The sequence below is a fragment of the Tenrec ecaudatus genome, chromosome 14, assembly GCF_050624435.1.
Source record: "Tenrec ecaudatus isolate mTenEca1 chromosome 14, mTenEca1.hap1, whole genome shotgun sequence".
Classification (NCBI taxonomy): domain Eukaryota; kingdom Metazoa; phylum Chordata; class Mammalia; order Afrosoricida; family Tenrecidae; genus Tenrec; species Tenrec ecaudatus.
In genome coordinates this window covers 30560456-30587594 of record NC_134543.1, presented here as the reverse complement: position 1 = coordinate 30587594, position 27139 = coordinate 30560456, and the positions used below count along the sequence as shown (strand labels likewise).

General features: G+C 48.9%; 2 protein-coding genes across 5 annotated transcripts in view; one reads left to right on the top strand and one right to left on the bottom strand.

Annotated features, from left to right (window-relative positions):
• ZNF410 (zinc finger protein 410) overlaps positions 1-12313 on the top strand; it is a 36266-nt gene extending 23953 nt beyond the window's left edge. For 3 of the 4 annotated variants that reach the window (XM_075532014.1, XM_075532012.1, XM_075532013.1), the window contains exons 7-12: positions 68-249; positions 643-732; positions 4426-4551; positions 5651-5791; positions 7225-7352; positions 11923-12302. In XM_075532014.1, the coding sequence (XP_075388129.1) occupies positions 68-249; positions 643-732; positions 4426-4551; positions 5651-5791; positions 7225-7352; positions 11923-12000 (745 nt within the window). In that variant the 3' untranslated portion in view covers positions 12001-12302. Of the gene's footprint in view, positions 1-67; positions 250-642; positions 733-4425; positions 4552-5650; positions 5792-7224; positions 7353-10151 lie in introns of all 4 variants that reach the window. The other variant, XM_075532015.1, reaches the window with a different exon arrangement.
• FAM161B (FAM161 centrosomal protein B) lies at positions 10164-27035 on the bottom strand. The gene is made up of 9 exons (XM_075532011.1): positions 26352-27035; positions 22482-22783; positions 20304-20848; positions 17391-17737; positions 16640-16767; positions 15452-15616; positions 15175-15274; positions 12918-13060; positions 10164-12285 (listed from the first exon to the last, which is right to left on the bottom strand). Exons 1-9 carry the CDS (start codon positions 26400-26402, stop codon positions 12222-12224), a joined length of 1845 nt encoding a protein of 614 aa, XP_075388126.1. The 5' UTR covers positions 26403-27035; the 3' UTR covers positions 10164-12221.
• Between the last annotated feature and the right edge of the window lie 104 nt (positions 27036-27139).

Here is a 27139-nt window from a genome sequence, read left to right as displayed (position 1 = left end):
CTGGAGCCGCCTGCCTCTCAAGGGAAGAATGTTCTCAGGTGTGGTTGCTGTGTGATTATTTTTGCAGAAATGACCGCTCCTTCATCTGCCCTGCAGAAGGTTGTGGGAAAAGCTTCTATGTGCTGCAGAGGCTGAAGGTGCACATGAGGACCCACAATGGGGAGAAGCCCTTTGTGTGCCCTGAGGCCAGCTGTGGTAAGCAGTTTACTACAGCTGGAAACCTGAAGAACCACCTCCGCATCCACACAGGTGTGTGCAGCCCCAACAGGCCTGCCCGCGGAAAGGCTCGGGGTGGGAGAGAAACAAAGGTCTGCATCCCCCTTCCACACCTGCACCTGACCCGAGTAGTGCCAGGGCAGGCATGGCTCGCTGTGGTGGATTTGACTCCAAAAATGTTAGTGCCCAAAGCAACGTCTGTGTGAAGCTCCGAGCCATCTGTCTCGTGAAAGCATTGTTAGCCGAGGGTCTCGTGCTTTAGGCTCCCGGAGGCAGACACCTAAGTGTAACATAGGAGGTCTGTGAGGTCTTGCTAGGCAGCCCAGCCGCAATGATGGCGCATGGATGTAAGCAGATGGAGGAAGTCACGGGAAGGAAAGCCATAGCCGGCCCAGCCTGAGCCCGTCTCTTGCTTCCTGTCTACAGGAGAGAAGCCGTTCCTGTGCGAAGCCCAGGGCTGTGGCCGCTCCTTTGCCGAGTATTCTAGTCTCCGCAAACATCTGGTGGTTCACTCCGGTAACGGGGCTTGTGCCATCGTGGCGAGGGGAGGGGAGGGGGGGAGGGGAGGGGGCGTCATCCATGCTAAACTATGCGGACCGCCGCAAGACCAGGCTCTTCAGGACAGTCTGCTCCTGTGAAGCCTTACAGACTGCATTGGCAAAGGCTGTTGTCAGTGAAAACACGAGTACACTGGTGGCCAGTGTGCAATTTGTTACAAACACAAACTGAAATGGTTCACCATAAAGATAGATAAAAGCCCCTTCACCACCTTGCCAGGATCAGCAATCCGAGAAGGAAAATGTAATCGCCATTGTTTATGGCTGAGTCACTGGCGGGCTTTCGAATGCAGACCTTTTTCTGTGGGGATCACAAATTTGTTTGGCCCTGTGCTGCTGGGTACAGGCACCCTGGTGGTGTGGTGGTTGAAGCACTCAACTGCTAGTCAAAAGGTTGGCAGTTTGAACTCACTGGCCCCTCTCCAAAGGAGAAAGATGTGACAGTCTTGAGAGTTGGGACAGTTCTGTACTGTGCTAGAGGGTCACTGTGAGTTGGAATTGCCTCAACGACTTCAGGTTTTGGGGGGGTTATGTGGGGAGGATTTATAAGATAAATCAAATATAGTTCATGCTTTGGGGGAATTGATATACCCAACCCTCTGAGAAGCATTTCAAATCAGGAGAGAGTGTGACTGGTGTCAGCGGTCACACTATTGCTGTTGTGCAGTCTGAGGAAGTTAGTGCGTCCCCGTTTGCCAGTTTGCACAGACACACCTTGTCATTCCCAGCAGCACACGAGGAGAGGGGAGTCAGAACGGGTGACATGTTGGTGTGGAGCCTTCGTCAGTTCCCCACGGGTCTCGGTTGGCTCATTTTATGCAGCTGGGCTGGCCTTCTCTGCTAAAGAGGGCTTTCAAAATCACGTGAAAACTTTCAGTGCAACTGCAAAAGCTCTCTTCTCCCCTTTCTACTCGTGTCCTCCCAAAAAGGTTAGGTGCTTCCCAGCAAGAAACGGGCGTCTCGCTAGAGAGAGCGCTTCTTCGGGGATTGGGGAGTTACAAGGGCAGCCAGGCTGGAGAGGCCCTTTCCGAAAGCCATAGAGCAGGGTTCCAGGGACCTCCAAAGCCTAAGCTACTCATGGTTTGCGCCAGTAGTTTTCGATTGCAATACTGACGGAAAGGCTGGGGGTTGGGGCATGCAGTGCTTGCTTTGTCAATGCATACACTTAAAATCAGTAAGTTATTGATTTTATTATTTTTAAAGTCATTTTATTGAGGCTGAATTATTTAAGATATACATAATATTTTTTAAACAAACCCACACAATAGCGCCTCAGAAGAAAGACCTGACCGTCGGTCTGCTCCTGAAAAGTCCCAGCCATGGAACCCCCCCCACACAGCCGCCTCCTTCACAGTTTCCAAAGGGAGGGATCCAATTGGAGGACATGTCTCCTGCGGAGGAGGCCACCATCAGTTGGAATGGACTTGATGGTACCTGCTTTTGGGGTTGTTTGGAATGGCATGCCAGAGAGTTTAGGAAGGCCATTCCAGAACTCTGCTGGGAAAGATGCAAAAATGACATGGAAAGTTGAGGAGACAGTCTGGTCTAGGGTGGGGGCAGGGAGCATCGACAGCGACTCACTGGAGAAATCGATTTGACGTCACAGCTGACTGTGTGTAATGGCCATGAGGAAGTTGGCGCACCGGTGAAGGCGCTGGATGCCAGTGGCTGAGGGCAAGTTGGCCTTCAGTCGTCTGCCTGCTCACTGACGTCTGAGGAGGTTAGAAAGCTGCGCCAAGAGGAGCCTGCAGACTAGCCCAGAGGTCCAGGAGGCAGGAACACTGAGCAGATCCCCACTGAGTTAAAATGTGGAAATCCTGTGAAATCACATGGGAGTTTTGTTACATGTAGATTCTGATTTAGTATATCGGGTGGAAAGGCAAATTCTTAGCAAGCAGGTTGAAGCGTTTCGAAGTTGTTTTCTACACGTAAGTTGGAGCCACTTTCATGAGAGGCCTGGTGGTGCAGTGGGCTAAGCTTTGGGCTGATAACCGAAAGGTCTGCTCTTCGGACCCAGCATTGGGAGAGCGGCGAGGCTGTTTGCTTCCTTAGCGATTTACAGCGCACGGAACCCTGGGAGCAGTCTGGGCTGCCCTGGGGGGCCTTGATGATTTGGGATCAGCTCAACGCCGGTGGGATTTGGAGGGTTTTCAATTTGTGTGCCTTAAAAAACATTTTTCCTTGCCTTGTCTTCCTGACTAGAACGTCCCGGTATGATGTTGAATATAAATGTGAGAGAAGGTTTCTTTGTCTTGTCCCCAGTTGTCGAAGAAAGCATTCCATCCTTGACAGGGAAGCGCCGTGTTCACCTTGCTTTCTTACTTTTAATCATTTTATTGGAGGCCCTTACAGCTCTTACCACCGTCCGTCCAGCCCCTTTGTACATATGCTGCCACCACCGTTTTCAACGTTTGCTTTCTGCTTGAGCCCTTGGCACCGTTCTCTTTCACCAGGTGTTCTTCTTCAGGCTGCGGCCCTTCCCTTCACTCCGAGTGTGGCTGTGTTTCTCATAAACAGCTGCCAGATTTCGTCAGATGCCTTTCCTGTGTCTGTGAGATGATCGTGTTGCTTTTGTTCTTTATTAACATGGTATATTGCAGTAATTGATATCCTATATATGTATATAGGAGGGGGCTTCAAGAAATTCATGGAAAACTAGAATTCTTAAAATACTGAATTTGTCCGTGAACTTTCAGAAGCCCCTTTCTGCAGGGTCACTGAGAATTGAATCGATGGCAGTGCGTTAGACATTTTTGGTTTTCAACACGCACACACACACGGTTCTACATTCTTTTTTGTTCTGCATGTTAGTGGATAGAAATTTTCCCCATTGGTTTTCATATAGTACTCTGTGTAAATTATACCTTTATGTTCCATATGTAGTTTTATTGTCTTCGCTGATATTTTTCCCTAGTCTTTAGCCATATTAAATATTATTACAGTGAATAATTATATCACAATTTGCTTTGGGACAGGAAATTTCCAAATCAAAGGGAAAATAAATCTATACATTTTCTGGACGTTGACAAATGATTTGCCTGGGAAAGCAGTACTTTGTGTTTCTATCAACCGTATGTGATTGCTTGACAGTGGTTTTATCAATGTGAATTTAGTTCCCAACACTTAACAGAAAAAGAAGAACCCTCATACCTAACTTTCCTTAAAAGATGAAAAAGATTCAGAGCCCCTGGCGGTGGTCAGCCTAAATTCACACATGACACCTGTTGCCTGAGACCAAATACCAGCTGCTCCTTTGTGGGGGAAGTGCTGGCTGGGTGACTAGGCTCCTGACCGGCCCATTTCACAGACTGATGTCACCTTCTAGCCTGCTGTGGACTTGAGTGCTAGGCCTTTGCTCTAAGTGAATGGTGAAGACCTGAGAGCATTATGGCAATCGTGCTAAGCCAGTCACCAAAGAGGTTGGGTTTGGGAGGCAGTGATGCACTGGGTCAGGAAAGAATGGAGGCTGGGAGCAGTGCACGTACTGGCCTTCCAGCCTTCCCTCCTGTGCTGGAGGCGGGGAGGCTGGGGGAAGGGGGGCGTGGGAGATGGAACAGCAGCCTTGTTTGACGGTCTGTGTTGAGCATTTCCTTGCAATGAGAACTGTACTTTATCTCTTTGTTCCCCTGTCTGAACCGGGTCTCTGTTTCAGGAGAGAAGCCCCATCAATGCCAAGTGTGTGGGAAGACCTTCTCTCAGAGTGGGAGCAGGAATGTGCACATGAGAAAGCATCACCTACAGATGGGTGCCGCTGGGAGTCAGGAACAGGAGCAAACCGGTGAGGAGAGCGGACAGAGTGGAGGGCTGTGTCTTCTAGGTCCCAAAGACCAAAGAACTGGTTGATCTGGGTATCTGGGAGTTGCCAGATTCTGTTTTAGATAGAGAGACCTAGTTTCATTTGTTTGCCGGGTGGGCTAGTGACTACCAGACCTAGCAGTACAGTAGAATTATGTGTGAAGGTTACAGACACATATGTACCTATAGCTCATCTCCCCTCCTCCACCCCAGTAAAACAAACAACCTGACTGTGAGATTATTTGAGAGTAGGATCCCAGAGTCTGTCATTTTAAATGTTCCCATAGCGAGCACTGAGTTCATGTGAACAGTAGTGGAATAATTTAGACAAGGATGATAATGTTACACAACATAATGAATGCAATCAATGTCACTGAATTAGAACACAGAAATTATTGAGTTGGCAGATGTTTCGTTGTGTTTCCACAACTGAAGACAAGTTCCCGCCCTGAATGTGACGATACGAATGTAGTAGTGATCTGTGGAGCAGCATCCGCGTGGTGGAGATCCCTGCGCGGCCAGGATTGGGCATTCTGGTAGTTGCCCATCATGGCTCTTCTTTGCCCTAACTTGAATTTGTTACCTTCTACTTACTCTTTTTATTCTTAATCCTTGTCCATCCCATTCCTTCATCAGTTATTTCATGATAAATATTTCTTTATAAAAAATCACCCATCCCATTTTTATGCTAATTCCTCAGTTGCTGATCACAAACAAGGATTTTTTTTGTTTTTAATTTAATTTATTTTTTAAACAAGGATCTTTACTCCTAGTGCTCACCCGTTCTCCTCATCTAAGTTACTGTATATACTTGTGTATAAACCAAGTTTTTCAGCACATTTTTTACAGTTTTTGTGGCAAAATTAGGTGCCTCGCTTATACTTGGTTCAGCTTATACTTGAGTATATATGGTATTCTCCTTTCCCAGAAGTAGGTGCAATAGGAGATGGCGCTCCAGGACCCAGGCTAATGGCCAGTTGTGCAGGGAGAGGCAAGCTTCCTGGTGAAGGGAAGTGAGAGCCGAGTTTAGCCGGGGGAGAGGTTGACTGCTTGCTGTGTGTTTCATCCTGTTCTCTGTGCAGCGGAGCCACTAATGGGCAGTAGTTTGCTTGAAGAGACCTCAGTTCCCAGTAAAAACCTGGTGTCTATGAATTCCCAGCCCGGCCTTGGTGGAGAGTCCTTGAACCTACCAAATACCAGTTCTATTCTGGGAGTTGATGATGGTAAGACTTTCGGTTCTCCTTGATTTGGGGAAAGTGGGCAGAAGTAAAGGAGTGGGGTTGTCTCCAAAGTGAGTATGTGAATTGAGCTCATTTCTCGTTAATAGCTGTAGTGTGCTCGAGTCGTATTTCTAGGCTTTGTGTCGGGGCGGATAAGTAAAGATGGAAACTTTAAAAAAATTTCCCTTGAAAAGCTCATGTAATAAAAAAGACATGTTTTTAAAAAGAAAATTCTCTATAATCCTAGCATCCTAGCCCAACTATTTTTATCTTTCCTATTGCAGTTATGGAAGAACTTAACTTTTAAAACATTTATACAGAACATAACCAGGTTTTACAGAGGAGATATAAAGCAATTTCTCCATACCTTCAAAAGCCATACCTCTGGAGACCACAAAGGGCTCTCTAGGAAACAGTTGCTCCTCTCTGGTATAGAAATTTCACTCAAGTTACACAGGCCAGGCCCTCTTCTCTGAAAACCCCAACAGGTGAGGTCAGCATGCCTTTGTTCAGTGCCTACTGTGTGCCTGGCACCATGGGAGAGGCAGAGCAGGAGACAGGGTCCTTAATCCCAGTTGGGAAGACAGGACTTACTTAGGGGAAACTTCGTTGAGTAAATAGAAGGGTGTGTATAAGCCACCATGAAATTATATGCTATCGTATTGGAGGGAGCGTATGAGCCTGAAATCCCCTCATGAGCCTTTTGTTTGAAGGACCAGAAATTTTCCTTGGTGTTCCCACTAAATGGACATGTAAGTCTGAACTCCTGTGTCATTTTCAGTCAGTTTTTGGTAGAACTGACCATGTGCGTGTAGTTTCCACATAGAGCCTTCAAGAGCCCAGAGTTTGCTGCCATGCAAGCCCGTGCTCTTTCCTGATTGGCTCATACAGTGGGTTACTTGGATGGAGCTAGATGCCCCGCTCTGGAAAAGAAAGTCTGAAGGGACAGAGGACATTTGGAACTTGGTGTAGGAGTAGGAACTTGGAAGCCAGTTTAACTTAAGCTGTTGACTTGTGTAGCTGAGTGCTGTTTGCATCCTTGGTGCCTCCCTGCTCCACCTGCCTGGGGAGCTTTTGGCCTGTTTTACATATCATTCTAATCCAGGCAAACGTGCCGCGGTCCTAGCCCTCTAATTTGGTGTGTGATAAAAATGATCCACTCTTACATCAAAATGTCTTGCCTCTGGCTATGTATTTTACTGTGTTTATTTTCCCCCCAAAAGTTGAAACAGATATTTCTTACGTACCCCGCCTTCCCCTTGTGTAATGTAACTTAATACCTTCTAGTTCACTGATAATTATTATCAGACAGGAATTAATTTGGAAGGGATGTAGGAGTCACTTTTCCAGGGAATCGTTTTTAGGGCTCTTAATGAAGGAGTTAGGTATGTCTGTGGGTTCACTTCTCATTGACACGTTGTTCTTTTGTTTCATAGAGGTGCTTGCTGAAGGATCCCCACAGTCCCTGTCTTCAGTGCCTGATGTGACCCACCACTTGGTGACCATGCAGTCAGGGAGACAGTCCTATGAGGTCTCTGTCCTCACTGCAGTCAATCCACAGGAGGTAAACGACCTCTTGCCCTTGCTTAGTTTCTTTGGAGACAGACAAGTGTGGAAAGTGATTTGGGATCTAGTCTAGGGGATCTGAGAAGAAAAAAGATTCTTTCACTTGTATTTTCTGGACACTTGGACTAAAGTGTCTCACTTTAATCCAAGTCCAAGTTTCGTTTGGAGAGAAGGAATCTGCATTGGGAGCGGTGGACAGTCCCAGGTGTTCCTATATACACTCCTTAATGATGGCTGTCTGACCCCACTCTCGTAGGCCTCACTATGAGATGAGAATGCTGTTTTTATTTTATACAGAAGACAGCATCCAGGGGTAGAAGACTTGCATGAAAACAGTGGGGAAACCATTGAAAGTAATTATTGTTTGGGCTGCTAGGGTCATATTGTCTGGAGGGTAGCCAGGGGAACCAACTGAGGGTATGGGGATATATTCATTTGTATATGAATGAGCAACCCAGTGCCCCCAACTCAATCGTCCTGGCTTTTTGACCTAGAAAATAGAGTGAAAATCATCTGACTCCTGGAATCTTGGGGTGTTTTGTTGACTTTGTGACACAAGGTGGTGGTGGCATCGTGTGGGTGACTATCATAAGCCCAAAGCCGAGGTAGCTTGGCGCCCCCTTTGGCATTACAGTAGCTTTTCGTCTTCTCCCACCTCTGTCCCTTTTTATTAGAAACTTTACGCCATAATAAGCTGCAACAGCATTTTGATGACTCCTATCCTATATCGAATATTACCAATTACCCTATAAAATCCCTGGGGTTTGTCCAGGGCCCTGGGCTGCAGGTAATCTTTCTGCTGGAACTGTCCCGTGTCAGCTTTACAACCCATTGTCGAAGCCTTGCTTGAATTATGTTGAAAATTCTATGAGTACCTAGCTCACTGTGGGGACTGCTTTGGAACGAATTCTGGAACCAGCCTTTTTTTCAGGCTCTTCATCTGTTTTTAAATCACAGTGATGTTCAAAGATTAGCAAGAGACGAAGAACCCTGTGTACCTATCACCCAACTGTAATAGTTGACGTAATACTCTCCTTGTTTATCCCTTATCTCTTTGTTTGTTTGTTGATTTGCTTGTGCCTGGAGTATATTAAGGCAAATCTCAGGCATGTCATTTTCTATGTAAGTATTTCTGTATATTCTGTTAACCAAGCCCCCTGCCCTTGAGTAGGCTCTGACTCACAGTGGCCCTGCAGGACATGGTAGAGTTGCCCCGTATGGCTTCCAGGGTGGTAAAGTTCTATAGAATCGGGCAGCCTCATTTCTCCCCCGCAGAGTGCTAACATTCTGTTAACAGTCCAGTGCTTCACCCGTCGTGCCCTCACCCTTCCTCATACCACTACCAGATAAGGATTTGGGGGTGTAGGGGTGGTGATGATTTTCTTGTTCAAGGATCATTTTATTGGGGCTCTTACAACAATCCATACATCAGTTGTGTCCAGCATATTTGTTCATGGATTGGCATCCTTATTTTCTAGACATTTACTCTATTGAGCCCTTGGTATCAGCTCCTCTTTTTTCCCCCTCTCCCCCCCTCAAGGATTTTTTCACAACTATAGTTAGTTAGCCTTATTGTGCTCAATAAAATTAATGCTGTATTAATATCATACTTCCTAGTCTTTTTTCCCTCTCACGTCTTTTTACAGTTGATACGTTTGGATCAGGATGACACGACTTATATTAACATTTCTCTTAATCTATAATGGTCTCCTCTTCTTCTCCCCCTCCCCTCTGCCTGTTTTTTTTTTTTTCCAGGATGGTTATCTATTATCTATTTAAGAAACTGCCCTGTACGATTTTCCACACAAACTCAGTTTGGCTGGCTGATTCTTTGTTACATAACATTTCTATACCTACCAAATTTCTGAAAGAGCCCCTCCCTCCCTGCTCTCTCCTACTTGAGCGTATGCTTTGCGGACACTGTTTGGTTTGGGTTCTGCCGTATTTCATGTAGACGTTTCTGCCATTGGCTGTCGTGACTTTTTTTGGCTTTATTTTTTTCCCCTTTCTTGTCAAACAAAATCTAAGGTACTACCTTTTGACTTGGTATTTAGCTCGAGACTAAGTCCATAATACCCTCTACCCAAACTAGCTTTTCTTTCGTCACGTGGGTTCTTTGAAGGCCTTTGTAGAGACGGGGGTTGCTGTCATAACACAGTGCTCCCTGCAGACACAGTAACGTGGGCGATTCAGTGCATTGGTGCTATGCCGCTCTGTCAGGCCACCTCACTTCATCACGCACCTGCTATCCCATCAGGTTGACTCCGACTCACAGCGACCTCGTTTGGACAGAGGAGAGCTATCCCTGTGAGGGAGTAGAGGGTCTCACCTTGCTCCTTCAGAGGGGCTGGTAACTTCGAACTACTAACCTACTACTAACCTACTACTAACCTACTACTAACCTACTACTAACCGTTTGGTGGTTAGCAGCCCAACGCATAACCACTGCGCCACCAGTGCTCCCCATCTATCCCATAAACCTGGTTAATCTCCCCTATCGCTCCACGATTACCAGATGTTGCTGGTTAGTTTTCTATAGGAGATTATAGGATGCATATACAACAGTTTCGCTTTTTAGATTCGGGATATTTTGTTGCCATCTTGAAAGTAAAATGGACAAAATGCTGTCTCCTCAGATGCTGAGTTCTATGGATGTGTGTACGTCTCTTGCTCTGGATTTACTCTGTAGTTCAATCCCCACCAGCAAAGCAACTCTTAGCTCTTTTATTTAGCACAAATTGTTTGTCTTGTAAGTCAATGGTAACATAGTCTAGAATTTTAACCAATTCTTTCACAGTTACTAAACCAAGGAGATTTAACTGAAAGACGGACATGAGTGTGGGTGCTGATTCTGGAAGAACAACTCGATCTGGTCCCAGAGAGCTTACAGTGGGAATAGGATGCTGACGGCTCACGGACTGCCAGAACCAAAATGTATCTGTGAAGGACAGAACTCCGCCTTTGCCTCTGTTCCTCTTCCTTGGCACACAGGACGATTGTCGGTGGCTTCTCTTCAAACTGCCATCGGCCCCGGCGAAGGGACGAAGCAGTGGGCATGGGCTGGGCAACTCACTGTCCCCACCTCTTGTCCCACTGCAACATTTTGGGATGGACTCCTCCCAAAAGTGAATTTGGTTATGCGTTGGCTCAAGTTTCTCTGACTGGTGAGGGGAAATTTCCCTTTGATTGACGCCTCGACTGTCATTTCAAAAGGAGCAACTAAAGTCTTGCTGCCGCCAACCATACAGCTTTTCCAGGAAGATGAGCTTTCAAGATGCCTTGTTGCTTTGGAGAAGGGAGCCAGGGTCAGCTCAGTGGTGACGTTCTCCCTTTAGCAACCTGAGTACAAGACTTGCTGCCACTGGGCTGCAAACAAAGGAATTACTTGAATCCTCCCTTGGCCCGGGCCAGGGTTTCTCTCTTGACCTCGGCACCTGGACTAGGTCACTTTGCTTTTCTTCGGTTATGGAGTATAGTAAGTAGCATGTTCTGACAGTTTTTTAAGTTTGCTTTGTTTTAATTTAAAATGATTAAGAAGCTTTGATTGTTTTCCCTTTAAATAAACAAAACAGCCCAGTCAGTTCTTTGCCTCTTTGTTTTGGACAAAATTTATTCTCTTAAAAAGGTGATTAAGGAAAGTGTTCCATGTTTTCCTTTGAGCTATGACACTGGTTTACCCTTAGGATTCCTTGAAAGTAAAAGTGAGCCCAGGAGTTTCAGAACCATGATAAGGAATTTCTCCATCTTTGAGTATACTGCAGACAGACAGGAGTCACCAGACTGTCACTCTGTCACCATCTGAAAAAGAATGTCCAAGGCTGGAAGAATGGCAGTAATAACAGAGACACTTCATTTCCCCATAAAGGTGCTTCTCTCAGAGTAGTGAGCCTTCTTTCATCCTCTCTGCAGCTACAGAGAGACTGTTTAACTAGTCTCAAGGAAAAAAGATCGCCTACTAATAGAAAATCATGGCTGTCGGGAAAGTTTTATTATTTATTTAAAATGAACTTCATCCCAAGATACACACAAAGTATACATTCTAAACAGGATAACAGGAAAGCATGAACTGACTTAAATAGTTATACTTATTAATTCATTAATAACATGCATAATCGTCCTGTACTACATAGATTGAATTCACAGCAGTTACTTGCATTCTGACTAATTTCATACTTGAGTAGTGCTTCTAACCAGGATCAGTTGAGACAACCTCCAGGGGACATTGGCAATGTCGGGAAGTATTTCCAGTGGTTAGAATTCGAGGGCTAGGAGCATAGCGGTGTGCTACTGGGCTTTAGTGGCTAGAAGCCAGGGATGCTGCTGAACACCCCGGTGTGCACAGGGTGGTCCGACCCAACAAAGTATGGGGCCACATTATTGTCAGAAATGTGGAGCTTAAAAATGTGTATTTGAAGTTCAAACAGGTTTCCTCCCATGAGCTAACTCCATCTACAGAAAGGTTGGGTTTTTTTCCCCACATACTATTTTGCTAGAATTTGTTCATTGTCAACATGTAAATGTCTGGCTTCTGTGGAAAACATGGTTGTACTGGGCCTGTGTCTCAACAGGGTTTATGGCTCCATTCTCTGCTGTCTTATACCCAGACCACTGAACTCGTGAATGGTTCCTGTCCAGCCTCAGTGTGAGACACAGTAAGAACCCTTCCACCAGGCACTCCTTTTGTAGTTCCTTGAACCATTCTCTAAGAGGAGCCGCGACAAAAACAACCACCACCGGTTTTGCCTGTGTTGACTTGACTCCAAGTTCATCGAAAGACGTTATGTACGTGTGTTGACTAAGCAGGTGATTCGAGGTCTTCCATTAATTCAAAAGACTGTTCCTCCCGCTCTTTCTCGAGGCTTGTAGGCTATTCTAGAGAGTCTTCTAACTCCTGTGGATCCTTTATGCTGAGCCTTGTAATTTCATGGATGCTGAAGAATAAAGCATTATGAAATAATAAAAATTAAAGGCACCGTTATGTAAGATCTCTAATGAGAGTTTCATTATTTTATATAGGGTATAAAAGCAAATTCCAGGGGAAAATGGGAATGTAAGAAACAAACCAAAATTGAGAGTAATGGAGACAGTGTGCTATTCTCTCCGTGACTTTCAAAACCTCACAATGGTTAGGGAAGAGGTGCTACTTACTACTGAATTACTTTTAAGGGAAAACAGAAAACCTCACTGCCATCCAGTTAGTCGATGCCGACTCACAGCGACCCTACAGGTCAGTGTAGAACGACCCCTGTGCGTTTCTGAGACTCACTCTTTGCGGGACGAGAGACACCCATCTTCTTCCCCATTTTTAAGGAGTGCCAGAGTCTTCTCGTTTTAGCTTTGCAGAAGTGACGTAGAAATACCTTTGACTCACAACATTGGAATTGGAAATGTTTCCATTTCAAATGAAAGGGGTTCAAACCTAAGATATACACTGGTTATATTTTATCCACAACCATTGTCCAAGAGATCTGTATTTAATACAGGGTTATGTCAGCAGTGACGGTCCCACTGGCATCCCCAGGCATGGCAATCTAGCTGCGGGATAGTAGGCAGCATCTATTACCTGGGGGAGTCACTGACTCCGGAGTCCACCTCCCCTGGCAGGTCTCCGGTGGTTTGGCCCTGCTGCTTCACGAAGGCTTCATCCAGCCCCGCCTGCTTGAGGGTGTCTCGGTACCTCTGCTCTGCTTCTCTCCTGGCAAGGTCCTGTAGAGCGGAGTTCCATCTGCTGCGGGAGCTGATTCTGACGGTTCCCCGCCCTCCCACAGCCCTTTTGTGTTGGCATCCATCAGTGCTGGGCCCACGTCTGCAGGAAAATTCCAGAGACACCCTGGTTTCCAAGAAGCACCTGAGGCTCCTGTTCAAATGCAGGTTTTCATTTGCTCAAAGGGGATGTGCAGTTAGTGCCTGGCTAACACTCTCACCAGGAGTTCTAGGAACCACATTTGGAGGAGCAAGGAATTAGATCTGGGAGAGGCCATGTGAATTCTAGATGAAAAAGGCTTAAAAACATTCTAAGGTTAAAAGAAAAAAAAAGATGTAAAAGTAATAAGCCATCATTAGTGTATGGCCGGATCAATGCCAGGCCGGCTTCTAGCAGCAAGTGACCTTGAATCTCCCCCCTGCGGAGCTGACCAGAGCTGGCTATGGAACCTGTCAGCAGCTTTGCAAGTTATTTTTCTTTTTTTTACTCACGGCCCTGTTTTGTTCATGGCCTGTTTGGCTCAGCGCCCGCTTTGCTCTCGACCCACCACTCTGCACCCGGCACAGCCAGCCCGTTTGGCTCAGTGTCCCCTTTGTTCTTGGCCTGCCGCTTTGCACCTGGCACCAACAAGGCCCGTTTGGCTCAGTGCCTGCCTTGTTCTCGCCCACTGTTCTGCACCAAGCACAAATACGTTCAGAACCAGGAAGACACCTTACAATCCAGAAACGGGGACATACCTGTCCATATATAAGCACCATCCCTGTAGCCTGCAGCGCGACTCCCCGGCCCAGACACTGGACCATGGGACTTCGCCCAGGCTGGGTTTTTCTCCCCAATAAAGCCTTATTTGCTCTAATTTGACTGATTTGGTCTCTGGCGCCTCTCGACTGCTTTACAATTAGGAACACTCATCTAACAAGTGCGGGCTCTTCATGTGGTCTAACTTAAGTGATCAAGAATGAGATCAGAGCAAGTAATTTATGTTCGAGTGGCAAAGCTGTTGAGATCAGAAAGAGCTTTCTTGAAACAACATAAAGAGGAAAGGTTAAGTAAGGTGACCAGACGTCTCGCTTTTGGCGGGACAGTCCCAATTTTTAACAATTTTTCCCGCGTCCCACAGCGTTTTAAAAAAGTGCCGATATTTGGAAAGAATTCACGACAAGCTAGGGTATATAGTTTTCGGCTGCCGTGTGGCTATTTCCCCAGGATGTGAGTTTTATCACTGGTGTCCCGCTTTATCAATGTTAACATCTGGTCACCATAGGTTAGTGTGAGAGATCTGTTACAATACAAGTTGCAAAGGAAAGCCCAGTGAGTGTGTACACAGGTGAGCGTGTACCTACATGTGCATGCCCACACAGGACAGGATGGACCAAGCGAATGCCTAGATAATGCACTGGCTACAGTGTTGTTAGGTGCTATTGAGCAGATTCTGACCCATAGCAACCTTGTGTCCAATATAACGAAACACTGCCCAGTCCTGCGCCACACAGGGCTAGCTAGTGCCCAGAAATGGAACCAGCTTATTAGATGACCCTCCCCCCCCAACTTCAAAGTTTGGGAGAGGAAGGAGACCCATGGAGGTTGCTACCACCCTAAGCTGCTTGGGTGGCAGCCTTTCTAGGCTCCTTGGGAGATCTTAACTGAGTCCAATTTTCCCTAAAGGTTGAGAGACCATCTTAAGCCAGTTCTTCCTGTCTGAAAGCCAGAGGGAGGTAAGGCCTGGCACTACTGGAGGAGAGGGGCCTGCCCAGCACTGCAAACCGTGGTTCCAGTCAGGCTGACTGTAATCATGGAAATGCAACATCTTCCTAACAGCCGAACGCACTGCCTCTGTAGGGTCGAGCCTCCACACCGACCCCGTCTGAAAGCCAGACTCATGCGAGAAGGAGTGAAGTATGCCGTTGGCCACAGAAGTCCAGGCTTGGGAGAAATCAGTCAAAACAACATTCCCCATCAAACTGCCTTTTGTGGGGTGGGGGGTGGTGGTAACAATAAGGCTCAATTTAGAGTCCATAGAAATGTTCTATGCCCAGAAAATAAAATCGGTATGTTCTTCTCAGAACCCTTTGATCCAAGAACGAAAGGAAAAAAAGGAATGAAGGTTTAAATTTACCTTGGTAACTTGCTCGAAGAGATAAGGCCTGGTTTGTATTCGCTTCTTCATTTCCTCCAATTCTTTCTTATATTCTTTCGTTCTCTTACGGTCGTTATTCCTGGAATTAACAAGCTTTCTGGAAAGGATTCTGTCGTTCTCGAATCCAGACTGCCCTTCACTCCACATAAGCAGAGGCACGCCCATGGACACTGCAAGGAGCCCAGGAGCCTACCCTGCAGGTAGATCCCAAGAAAGAGCCGGCCCCCGGCCCCCAGGAGACATGGAGGTCACTGACCGGTTCTCTTTCAGCTTGGCTTTGAACACCTCCTCCAGGCTTTTGTGAGGATCCAAGGCTCTGGCCCGCAAGGTCACAGATGTGGACATGGCTTGGCACTTCTTCTTGTGCATTTCCAACCACCGAGTGCGCTCATCGGCTCTGTCTCTTTTTTCAAGTGAGCTTCTAAAGGGTACAGGCCACAGTGAACATGGACAGTAGGTACATCTGGGTCGGTCTTAGTCAGTGCTGAGGAGGGAGTGGGTAATGCGCCGTAGCAGACGTTTCCAGAAGGAGAGCCAGGTCCCCGTGCTCTGGCAGACCCAGCCTTCCCCACACGGGGCAGTGACTGCCTCCCCCAGATGCTGTGAATCCACCGAACGGGGACACAGGAGTTAAAATATCCTTATTTAAATAGACAAACGGTGGGTCTTCCCTGACTTTTAATACTAATAGCTAGAGCTTGAACCAAGCACATACAGGCACAAATACATGCTTTTCAATGTGTTCCTTTATGTCATGTCCACTCCTGCCTTATCAAATCAGGGCTGTGAATCTACACCACCACCTTACCCGCGCCCCCTTTAACAGCGGAGGAGACTGCTGCTTAACGAGGGTAAGTCGCCTTCTCAGAGCTACATGGCATGCCAGTGGCAAGCACTTGGCCACTGTTCCTCCAAGGTGGGCTGGAAGCTACCAGGGACAATAGCCCTTTGGGAATACAAGTTGGCATTCCAGAGAGAACTCGCAATGGGGCCTTCTTCAAAGAATACAAATTGAGGTCAGTTTGCATCACTTAGTACGTTTGTAGATACGTCGTCCCACTAGGTCCCATGGACCGGAACCTTCAGGGTTTGCATTTGGATATTCCATCCATTAGAATGTAAATCCCAGTCAGTCCTGAGGGTGAGTTCAGTTCCAGGCCTGAAGGGTGTCTAAGGGCCAGAGTCTCAGTCCTGACCAAACTCCAAACCAGACATCCCCCCTGGGAGTTTCCAAGACTCAATCTTTGTGCAGTAGAGAGCCCTGTTGGTCTCTGCCTGCGCGAGCTCTCCTGCTCACTTCAGCTCCGAGGCCCCAGTGGGAGAGAGGAGCGTGGGGGACACGTGCCTCTGACTGACAGGAGAGAAGGCTCTGCAGCAATGTGGTCTCCAGCTTTGGGGCCAAGGTCAGAGCATCTTTAGTCTGCCAAGCAGCCTGCCCACTCACCTGACTGCACACTCCCTCTTCCTGGTGGCGTCCGTGATGTGCACAGGGAGGGTGTTGGCAGAGAGGGAAGCAAGGCCACTGAGAGAACGGCTCCTTGGCAGGGCAGTGGTGGGTGGCCGTGGGGAGCCCTAGGAAAAACAACAGCTGGTCTAGGCGGCACGGGGTCTGGGATTCGCTTGTAAGCTAGGACTTGTATTTTAGTGAAGGCTAGTCAGACTGAGAATCATTGTTTTTCTCAGGGAATAAGGCAAGGGTAATGAGATCTCAAGGGAACAAAATAAAAACCCACTGCTACTAAATGGACCCAACTCCCTATAGGGCAGCGCCTCGTTGGCCCATTAGGTTTCCAAGGCTGTTCAACTCTCAGGAAGCAGACTGCCACAGCTTCTGCCCACTGACCTTTCGGTTCCTCCCTCTGGACCTTGAGTCCAGTGCTTTCACCACTGTGTCACTTGGACAGACCACGACGTGGACATTAATCCAAAGGCTTTGAACCAAACAAGAATCCTAGAGACTTGAAACAGGACCATACGATCCCAGCTGCCTGCCTTCCAGGTCTTAGACTAAAATCTTACAATCCTCCGTTGACAAGGAAGGGTGGGAAACGTTCTGTGCGTCTTACCCTTACAGGTATTGTGGGCCGGCTTACAGAGGAGCCAGTGTTTTAAAAACCGTGCCTCCATTGAGACCAGGGCCCATCCCTGTGTTTCAGGCCGCAGGCCCTGCCCTCCGCGACCACCTGTACTCTTACCCTCTTCCCTGAAGGGTCGCTGGCGTCACCCGGCCGTTGAGTGTGACGCAGGTTGGCAGTTCTCAGCAAGAAGGGCTTGTTGTGGGTCACCTCTCTGGTTTCCCTTCTGCTGGCAGCTCTCCTCTGGAAGGCCTTGTAAAGGCCCTCATAGTCGGGGATGGTGGGATTCACCCGAGGTTGGAATTCAAAGTCAGTCTGCAGAAACCCCAGCTTCTTCTCCCGGGTCCGCGTGGCGGTTCGAGACTGGGGGTCTGGCCGGCTACCAGAGGAGGCCAGAGGGGAGGAGGCCATCTGGAGCATGTCGAGGGCCCTCATCTGGATGCGAATTTTCCTGAAGAGCTCAGCTTCTGTGGAGAAAAAAATCAAATTGGGGTGGTGACAGGAGGGACCAAATCTCATACCCAAAGGTCTACAGAACGTTCCCCCTTTAAACACTGGCAGAAGCATGCTATAGCCAAGTGTTGATTTCTTGAAATTCTAAGTCAGTGGCATCGTGTGGGAAGCTTGAAACTGCCCACGATGAAAGTATTTATACCACCGAAAACGGTAAACACCACAAATCATTCTATTTTACTCTCATGGTTTGGAGAACTGGTTGGTAAAGGTTGATCAGCACGCTGCTGCCTGCGTGCCAGCCCTGTCAGGGGAACAGCTATCGCTGTGATGATCGCCAAGTACTTCCCACAAGACCAGCTTCAAAGACTAGAAGCAGGAGGGGGTAGGTCGGTCCCTGTGCCTCCCAAAGATTTTCTATCCTTTTGCATCTCAGAGAAAAGCTCCTCCATCCACCCAGCTGCCCACGCCTACAGTCAAATGATTCATTCTCATTCTCTCTCTCTCTCTCTCTCTCTCTCTCTCTCGTTGAATCGGTCATAGGTGTGCAGTCTCCTGTTTTCCCCTCTCACCGCTCCATCTTCTTTCCATGGTCCCTGCTGTGAGCTTCCTCATTTCTCAACTGAATTACCCAACTAGTCTCCTATTAGACCAACATCTCCTGTCTTTCTCCCTCCGCCTTTAGTTATCTTCAGAGCAACCAGAGGGTCCTTTTGAAATGTCTATCTGAGCTTGAGCCACCCTGCGTAAACCCCTCAGGAGCTGCGCTGCTCAGATGCCTTTCTGGTGAAGCCCCAAACTTGCTGATACCTGACACAGCCACTAGGTGCCCCCCTAGGTCTGGGCTGGACCTGCCTCTCCCTTCCCATGCTGCCTCCTCTCACCCTCTGGCCGCTGCCTCTCCCTTGCCAGTCTTTGGCTGAGCTTTGTCCTGACCTCTGCCTCAGACACACCTCTCCTTCCGCTACATCATAGCTCATCCTTTGGGGTTCCGTGCTAGTGCTGTCTCTGGAGGGCTTTCCCCAATGTCTCCCAGTCCCTCAAAACACATAGTTGGGTTTCTTGTTAGACACCCCATAGGGCCCTCTTGTGCATTGAATTGTGTCTCCCCAAAATAAGCATTATAAATCCTGATCTCAGTGCCTATAGGAGAGTCTGCAAACCACAAGGTCAGCAGTTTGAAGCCACCAGACACTCCAAGGGAGGCTTTCTTCTCCCATAAAGAGTTCCAGTCTTTAGAACCCGCAGGGGCAGCTCTACCCTGCCCTCTAGGTCACTGTGAGTTGAAATCAACTTGATGGCCGTGCATTTTGGATAGTGGCTTAGCCCCATTGGGGAATGGGTTTTCTGGCTTATGTTAGTGAAGCTGTCCTAGCAGAGGTGCTTCTCCAATCAGTTTCGTGAAACAGAAGAACAGATGAAGCAAAGCAGGGAGGGGGGAGATGGCTGCCAAGCTGTGCGAAGTTCCCCAAGGAAAGGGAAAAAGCCTTCCACTGTGCTGGCACGCTGAAGTCTGACTTCCAGCACCCAGCGTGAGACAGCACCCTTCTGCTTGCTGGTCACCTGCTTGTGCTAGTTCTGAGATAGCAGAACTCACAGCACAAACCCGGGGCACTGCCATCAAGTCATTTCAGACTCAGGGACCCCACAGGTCAGAGTAGAACCGCCCCTGTGCGTTTCTCAGACTACAAATCTTTACAGGAGCAGAGAGCCTCACGTTTCTCCCTGGATGCCCCTGATGGTTTTGAACCGCCGACCTTGAGGTGAGCAACACAACGTGCAACCCATTACACCTACACCACCAGGGCTCTTAATAGCAGCATTCCATAACTGATTTAAAAAAATATCAAACTCACACTATGGACCGGATTCTGAGTCATAGAGTTTTGAAGGCTGTAAATCTTAAGGGGAGCTGACAGCCTCATCTATCTCCCAAGAGTGGCTGGTGGGTTTGAACCACCAACCTCGTGCTTAGTAGTCCACTGTGTACCCAACAGCATTCCCAGGGCTCCTGACTAGATAACTAAGACCCTCATTTATTTATCATTTATCGTTATCTGTCTGTTACCTGTTTTCCTCACACCGACACCAACTCCACATCTGTCTAGTCGCCGCAGAACAGTGCCTGGCGCACGACACTGGCTATTGAGTAAGCAGTCCCTTATTCAGAGACAGACTTCTGGGAATGAGTAAATACTTACTCTTCCGGTCATTTCACCAGGAGGGAAGCTTGGGAGCGCTTTCCCCAGGCAGCTGGCTAGTGGTAGCACTGGCTGGCCTTTGGCTCTCTCATGCGCTCCCTGCTCTCAGGCAGTGGGCTTGGGGGATTGAAAGGCCAACAGGATGGGCCTTGGGGGCACTCGCAGACAAACCTTTACTCTCTGCTCCTGATGGGGTGCCCCTACTATAGAGCTAGCCCTACACCTACCCCCACGGCCTGCAAAGAGCTGTCTGGGCAGTCTAGTGGGTCCCCTGAATAGCCCGTCTCTAAGCCAGTGGGGCCCCTGAGTCCCAGGGAATCCCCACAGCACCTCTCAGTGCTCCCAGGCCAAAGGCAGTGAGTGGCAAGGATGTCTGTACCCTGGAGTTTGTCCCCGAGGGCTGGCTCCAGAACAGCCTTGGGGATCTTCCTGGTGGCTTTCTGCTTGGGGCCCTTGGCCTGAACCTCGGCCAAGTCCCTCTGTCGAGCAGCTTCCTTTCGTTGTCCCTCCTTCTCCAGGAAGCTGAAAGGCTTCAGAGAAGAGAGAAGCAGCTCCCTCCTCTGCTGCACCCCTGCCCGCCTTCGGGCCTCATTGCGTTCCACGATCTCCTGGTAGAGGGGCAGGTAGACGTGGGCGGGCACAGGTTGTGCCTGGAACTGGCGGTGACACTCGGCCTCCTCCAGGCCCTGCCTCTGGGCCTGCTGCTTCTCTCTCTCAAAGAAGGAGGGAGAGGCCAGCTTCTGGACCTTCTTCTGGGCCTCGCGCAGAGTCATGCGGAAGGGCCGGGGGACAGTGATGGAGGAGCTCCAGGTGCTGATGCTTCTGTGCTGGGAGCGGGACCTGGAGATGGAGGCTGGGCTGGACTGAACCCGGGGGCTGTCCGAGAGGTTGCTGAGAGAGCTACAGCGCCTGGATGAGCCACACCTGGGAGGAGGAAGGGCATCAGTACACAGAGGGTAGAGCAGCCAGAGTCCTCTTCCCACTCCTCCCTTCCGGCAGGTCTCAGTGCCCCCCCTTCCTCCAGGCCTGCACCTTTCCCATCCAGGCCCCCCTCCTTCCCACAAGCCACCCAACAGCTCCAGCAGGAAATCTCTTTACAACACTGTCCAGAAACTGCCACTCCGCACGCTCATCTTTTCATAGGAGAGGAAAGACAATAGTCCCCGGTTCAAAGCTTGCTTCAAGCAGTTCCCAGCTGGGTGACCCTGGGACAATCTCAATCTCCTCCTCTCAAGAGTGGCAGCCAAAACACCCACTAACAGGCTTACTGGGATGGGAAAATAAATATCAAATGCTACATGGTACATGCATAATGGCAGTGCTGGGCCAAGGTAAATACACGATACACGCAGCTAGTCCCCTTGTCAAAGGAGCTCTGGTGGTGTAGGGTTACAAGTTGGGCTGCGATCCACAAGGTTGGCAGTTCAAACCACTACCAGATGGGAGAAAGGTGTGGTTTTCTGTTCCCATAAACAGTTAAGTCTCCGAAACACAGAGCCAGGTTCAATCCTGCTCTGTGGGGTCTCTGTGACTCAGCATGGCCTCGAGGGCAGTTTGGTTGGTTTGAGTTTTGTGGAGGTTTAGTTTTATGGGGTCTCTAATCAATTCTAAAGATGGCTGGGTAGGAACTGGGACAGTTGGTTGAACCAGAAAACAGATTGAAGTGATCTTGGCTTTGTGGAGAAGGAGTGTCTACTTTGAGTACTACATGAACCTTGCCCAGGCCACCGTGTGTGTTTCCAATCCCCTGATATGCAGGTGAAAGCTGGGCCCCGACTACAGAAGGCTAGAGCGGCAGGGATGTGTCTGAATTAGGGTGCTGGCAAGGAGCATTGAACCACAGACCAGCGGTTCTCAACCTGCGAGTTGAATGACCCTTTCACGGGTCGCCTAAGACCATCGGAAAACACATATTTCCTATTATCTTGGGAAGCGAGACACAGCAGCTCTATCATCTCCAGCGGGTCTGCCCACATGCAGACATGCTGATGTGGTGAGAAAGAAAGAAGCTACCACAGCCTTAGCACTGATGGTGGCTTTTTCCGCATACCGTCGCAAAATGTAGCAATGTAGTTTACTGTTGCTATATTAAGACTGTTACCCATGCTACACCATGCTTCAAGACAAAATTTCATTTGTCATTAGAAATAAATATTTCACAATATATAATTGCATATTGTTTTTGTGATTCATCACTGCTTTAATTATGTATGTTCAATTTGTAACAATGAAAATACATCCTGCATATCAGATATTTACATGATGATTCATCACAGTAGCAAAATTACAGCGATGAAGTAGCAACAAAAATAATTTCATGTTAGGGGTCACCACAACATGCGGTGTTAAAGGGTCACAGCATTAAGGAAGGTTGAGAGCCACTGCCGTAGACTGTCAAAAGAAGTAACAAATCTGTTTTGGAAGAACAACAACCAGCATGCGCCTCAGAATCAAGGGCAGCGAGAGTTGGTCTCATATACTTTGGACATGTTGTCAGGAGACACCAGGCCCCTAGACTCAGCGTGACGTACCCAGCTGTTGAACCGCGGTGCCTTACCTCAGCTTCCCCCTGCCCTCGTCTGCAAAGAAACTCCCCAGCTCCTCCATGATGTCAGAGAGGCCCCCATCACTGTCCGCCTCTGATGGCTGCAGGGCTCCCCACGGGCACCGCTGCCCCTCTTTCTCCCTCAGCGCCTTGAGGTCGTTGTCTTGCAAGCTCTCAGTGGAGTCGGAAGCAGGATCCGTCTGCTCCCCCGGGCTCAGGAACTCATCCAGTTTGCCAGCCCTGGGCCAGAGCACTGCGTCTCCAGATGGCTCCTCTTCTGCATCCGTGTCTGAGGAGGACTTGGGAGGAAAGAGCTACAATGGAACAGAGACCGATTGTGAACCAAACTATAATTTCAAATTCACTCAAAACCATAACTGGTGGCCTCACTGAATAAGCCTGTAGGGACAGGTAGAAAGAAGGAAAGCAGTGGTTCTCAGCCTTCCTCATGCTGCGACTCTTTCACACAGTTCCCCATGTGGTGGTGACCCCCCCAACCATCAAATGATTTTTGTTGCTACTTCATCACTGTCATTTTGCTGTGATGAATCGGGCAACCCTGGGAAAGGGTCCTTCGACACCCCCAAAGGGGTAGCAACCCACAGGTTGAGAACCGCTGCTCTAAAGAAAAGTCACACCCTGATACTTGGGGGTGGTGTCCTTGGTTGTGGGGGCAGGAAAGAGAAGACAAGAGCTCCAACTGCTTCGCCGCTCTGGGCAGGGGGTTACCCAGGCCTTGCCCCTCCTCTTCGGCCTGCTTCCTGGCTGCACTGCTGCTTGTCTTATGTCCTAGCAAACTTCCAATGGGCCAGCAGGGACGGATGGCGAGCAGGAGTGATGGTGTGCTCTCGTTAACATGCATTCAGCAGATATTGATTGGATTCCTAATGCGTACTACAAGTGTAGTGGTTACGTGTTGGGCTGCTAACCCCAAGGTAAGAAGTTCGAACCCATCAGCCACTCTGTAAGAAAAAGCTGAGGCTTTCCACTCTCCTAAAGAGTTACAGTCTCGGAAACCCACAGGAGTAATTCTCCCTTGGGCTTTAGGATCTCTGAGTTGGAAATGGACTCGATGGCAGTGAGTTTACTGTGTACTGCAGGGAGCGAACATCAGGGTATACAGTTCATACCCTCCGGCTGCTCTTTGGGAGAAAGATGAGGCTGTCTGCTCCCATAAAGGTGGACAAAGCCTCAGCAACCCTACCGAGGGCTGCTATGAGTCAGAATCGACTCAGTGGCAGTAGGTTTGGACTTAATGTGTCCTTGGCATTTGGTAGAGAACAGGAGAAGCGTGTTCTCTTGAACATCATGAGGCCTTCATTCTAGTGAGGGGAGACAGATGTAAACCAGCACATTGATGAGAAACTCAGCTAAAAGGATAAGACACTGAGGTGATGGAGAGCGATGGAGGGGCTGTGGACAGCCCTTCCGTGGATGAAGCCTTCCATCAGATGAAGACCACTGGGCATGTACCTGTAGTCAAGGCCAGGTAGCCTGTGATGGGAAACCCTGGCGAACGAAGAGGGGCTTTCAGTAAGGGGTGGGGGCGTTGCAGTAGGCATGCCTGGTGCTGAATGGTTCTGAGAAGGGTTAGGGGAAGCAGGGCTCAACTTTCAATTAGTTGGCTAGTTGATTCATTGAAGACTGGGATAGTTTAAAAAGTGGGTGATGGAGCAATTTTTGTCTAAAAGGTAGAGAAGGTCGGCGGGGCTGGGTCATGCATGGGTAAGGAAGCATAATCATTCAGAAGAAAAGGATGGTTGGAACGGTGCCACTGAGGTGTGGCTTCCAGGGTCTGCGTTTGACTTTCTCAGCCTGGTCGGTATTGGCTCACTGATCAGGACTCCAGGGTTGACACCTGGTGGGTGAGAAGGAGCTGGCCTGGCTAAGATCTGTGGTACCAAGGATCTGGGCTCAAGAAACAACAATAGCAAAGGCCATTAGGCAGGGTCCTGAGACAGGAACACAATTGGCTATTGGACAGGTAGAAAGAGGGCCAGTCTCTACGTAAGAAAACACATGGACACATCATGGTCAAGACTCAGTCAGAAACATATCAGAGATGCCCTCTACAGTATTGAGGGAGGTGGATTGACAGTGCTTAATCATCTGTAACATTTCAATCCAACATCTTAAGACTTGACATCAACTCTGTTAACCTCATTACAGCATCATTTTTTAATTGTTTTATTACGGGCTCATACAACTCTTATCACAATCCATACATACATCAATTGTGTAAAGCACATCTACACATTCATTGCCCTCATCATTCTGAAAATATCTGCTCCCCACGTAAGGCCTTGGCATCGGGTCCTCATTTTTCCCCCTCCCTCCCCGCTACCTCCTCCCTCATGAGCCCTTGATAATTTATAGATTATTATTTTGTCATATTTGCCCCGTCCGACGTCTCTCTTCACCCCCTTTTCTATTGTCCGTCCCCCAGGGAGGGGGTCACATGTAGACCCTTGTAATCGGTTCCCTCTTTCCAACCCACTCTCCCTCTGCCCTCCCAGTATCGCCACTCACACTGCTGGTCCTGAAGGTATCATCCACCCTGGATTCCCTGTGTTTCCAGTTCCTATTTGTACCACTATACATCCTTTGGCCTATCCAGACTTGGAAGGTAGAATTCAGATCATGACAGTTGGGGTGGGGGAAGCACTTAGGAACTAGAGGAAAGTTGTATTTTTCATCGGTGTTACATCACACCTTGACTGGTTCGTGTCCTCCCCTAGACCCCTCTGCAAGGGGATCTCCAGTGGCTGACAAATGGGCTTCGGGTCTCCGCTCTGCCCTCCCACCCCCTCATTCACTATACAGCATCATTTCTTAAGAGCCTGGGGTATAAAAATAAAAATATTGTCTTTGTAGAAAGAGGACCAATATGGCTGCAGCCCAAAGCATGAGGTGACATCAGAGAGGCAGGCACCGGCCAGAAATGCTTCTGAGGAGGGTCAGGGGAAGTGGGGCTCAGCTGCTGAGAGGTCATTACAGCAGGTGAGCAGCTGGGGCAGTCCTTGCCTCCAGGTGATGGCTTCTCCAAGTGTTCTCTGGGAAGAGCTCTGTTTCCCAGGCAGACTTTAAGCATGCATGTGACTTTTAAGAAACTGCCTTTAAAAAAATAACAATTTTATTGAGTTATAATTCACATATATGAACCCGCAGGCGCCCTGGTGGTGTCATAGTTACCGTTGGGCTAGGATCCCCAGGGCGGCAGTTCAAAACCACCAGCAGCTCCGCGGGAGAAAGACTGGGCTTTCTCCTCCTGTAAACAGTTACCATTTCGGAACCGCACAATGGGTCGGGTCACTGAGTATGCATTGGCTTGACATTGAGTTTGGTTTGGTATATGAACCATACAATCCAGCAGCCATCGACGGTACAGTTCAATGGCTTTTAGTATTATTTACAAAGTCGTGCAAACATTACCCCAATCCATGTTTATAAATGTTCGAATGTTTTCATCATTCTGGAAGGAAGCCCACACTCCTTAGCAGACCCACCCCGTTGCCCTTCCCATTCCCCCCCCCCCACCCCCCACCCCCACCCCCGCCACCCCAGCCCTGAGCAACCATCCATCTATTTTCTGTATCTGTGGATCTGGGAGAAAATTTTAAAAGCCCTCAGTGCCTCAATTTTCTCATCTACAACATGGGGACAACCACCCCTGGTCACCGGGTAACAGAGAGAGAAGCGACACTGGGTGCGCTTGTTACGGTGCTAAGAACAGCCTGGAGTCCGAAGATGCTTCCTATTTTAAGCCCACAAAGCCTCCGGTGCCACGCCTCTGCCTGTCGCCCAGGCAACGTCACAGTGCTCTCTCGCGGACTCCTTCAGGAGCTCGGTCCTTCTTCCTCCCGCTTTTCTTTCCCTCCTCACCTGAGCGCTCCACTTGGAGCTGGGGGCTCCCGCCGGCCTCCCCACAGTCATCTTCGTAGCCGGCAGATGCGGGAGCGACGGCGACGAGGCGGCTGCGGCGGCCGCGGCTGCGTTAGCAACGCCGCGTCAGGTCCCGCCCCTTCCCGGCTTGCCCTCTGGGGGTGGGTGCCCAGGGCAAACGGGCTGCAGAGAGCTCTTTCAGCGGCTCACCTGCAGGGATGTCGCTCCAAGCACTAAGTGAACCTGCCCAAGTCACTGTATGTTCGGTCGCCTCACGTGCGGGTGACAGTTGGAAGACCAGAGAAGAATGGGTGCATTTGCATTAGGGCCCGGGCAAAGAGTACTGACTAGACCATTGTGCAAAGGAATGAACAAGTCTGTGTTGGAAGAAGTGCGCCTCAGAACAAGGATGGCGAGAATCGGTCCCACGTCCTTTGGAAATGCTGTCAGGAGAGGCCAGTCTCTGGAAAGGACGTCGTGTTGGTCACAGTGAAGGGGCAGCCGAGAGGGAAGACCTTCGACTAGAATTGACACCGTAGTGGCGGCCCCCAGCTATCAGCATTTTGAGGATGGTGCAGGACTGGGCAGTGTTTCCGCTCAGTAAAGACACGGCACCTAACAACAACAACAACAATAACAACAACAGTTTCTTGCCAGGCAATCTACAGTGCGTCCCCTAACACGGGGCAGTCAGACGCCGGAGTGAGGGACCAATCTGGAGATAATCCCGCCCCAGGAAGGCGAGGATAGCTTTTGATTGGCCCGATCCTGTCGCGAGTTTTATTTCC

Excerpts from the sequence above, each read along its gene's own strand:
- FAM161B (XM_075532011.1), bottom strand. The coding sequence starts at position 26,402 with ATGACTGTGGGGAGGCCGGCGGGAGCCCCCAGCTCCAAGTGGAGCGCT. Across the intron at positions 17,738-20,303 it reads CCTCGGGGACAAACTCCAGG|AAGCTGAGCTCTTCAGGAAA; the intron begins GTACAGACATCC and ends TTTTCTCCACAG. Across the intron at positions 15,617-16,639 it reads AAGAGGGAGTGTGCAGTCAG|AAGCTCACTTGAAAAAAGAG; the intron begins GTGAGTGGGCAG and ends TGTACCCTTTAG.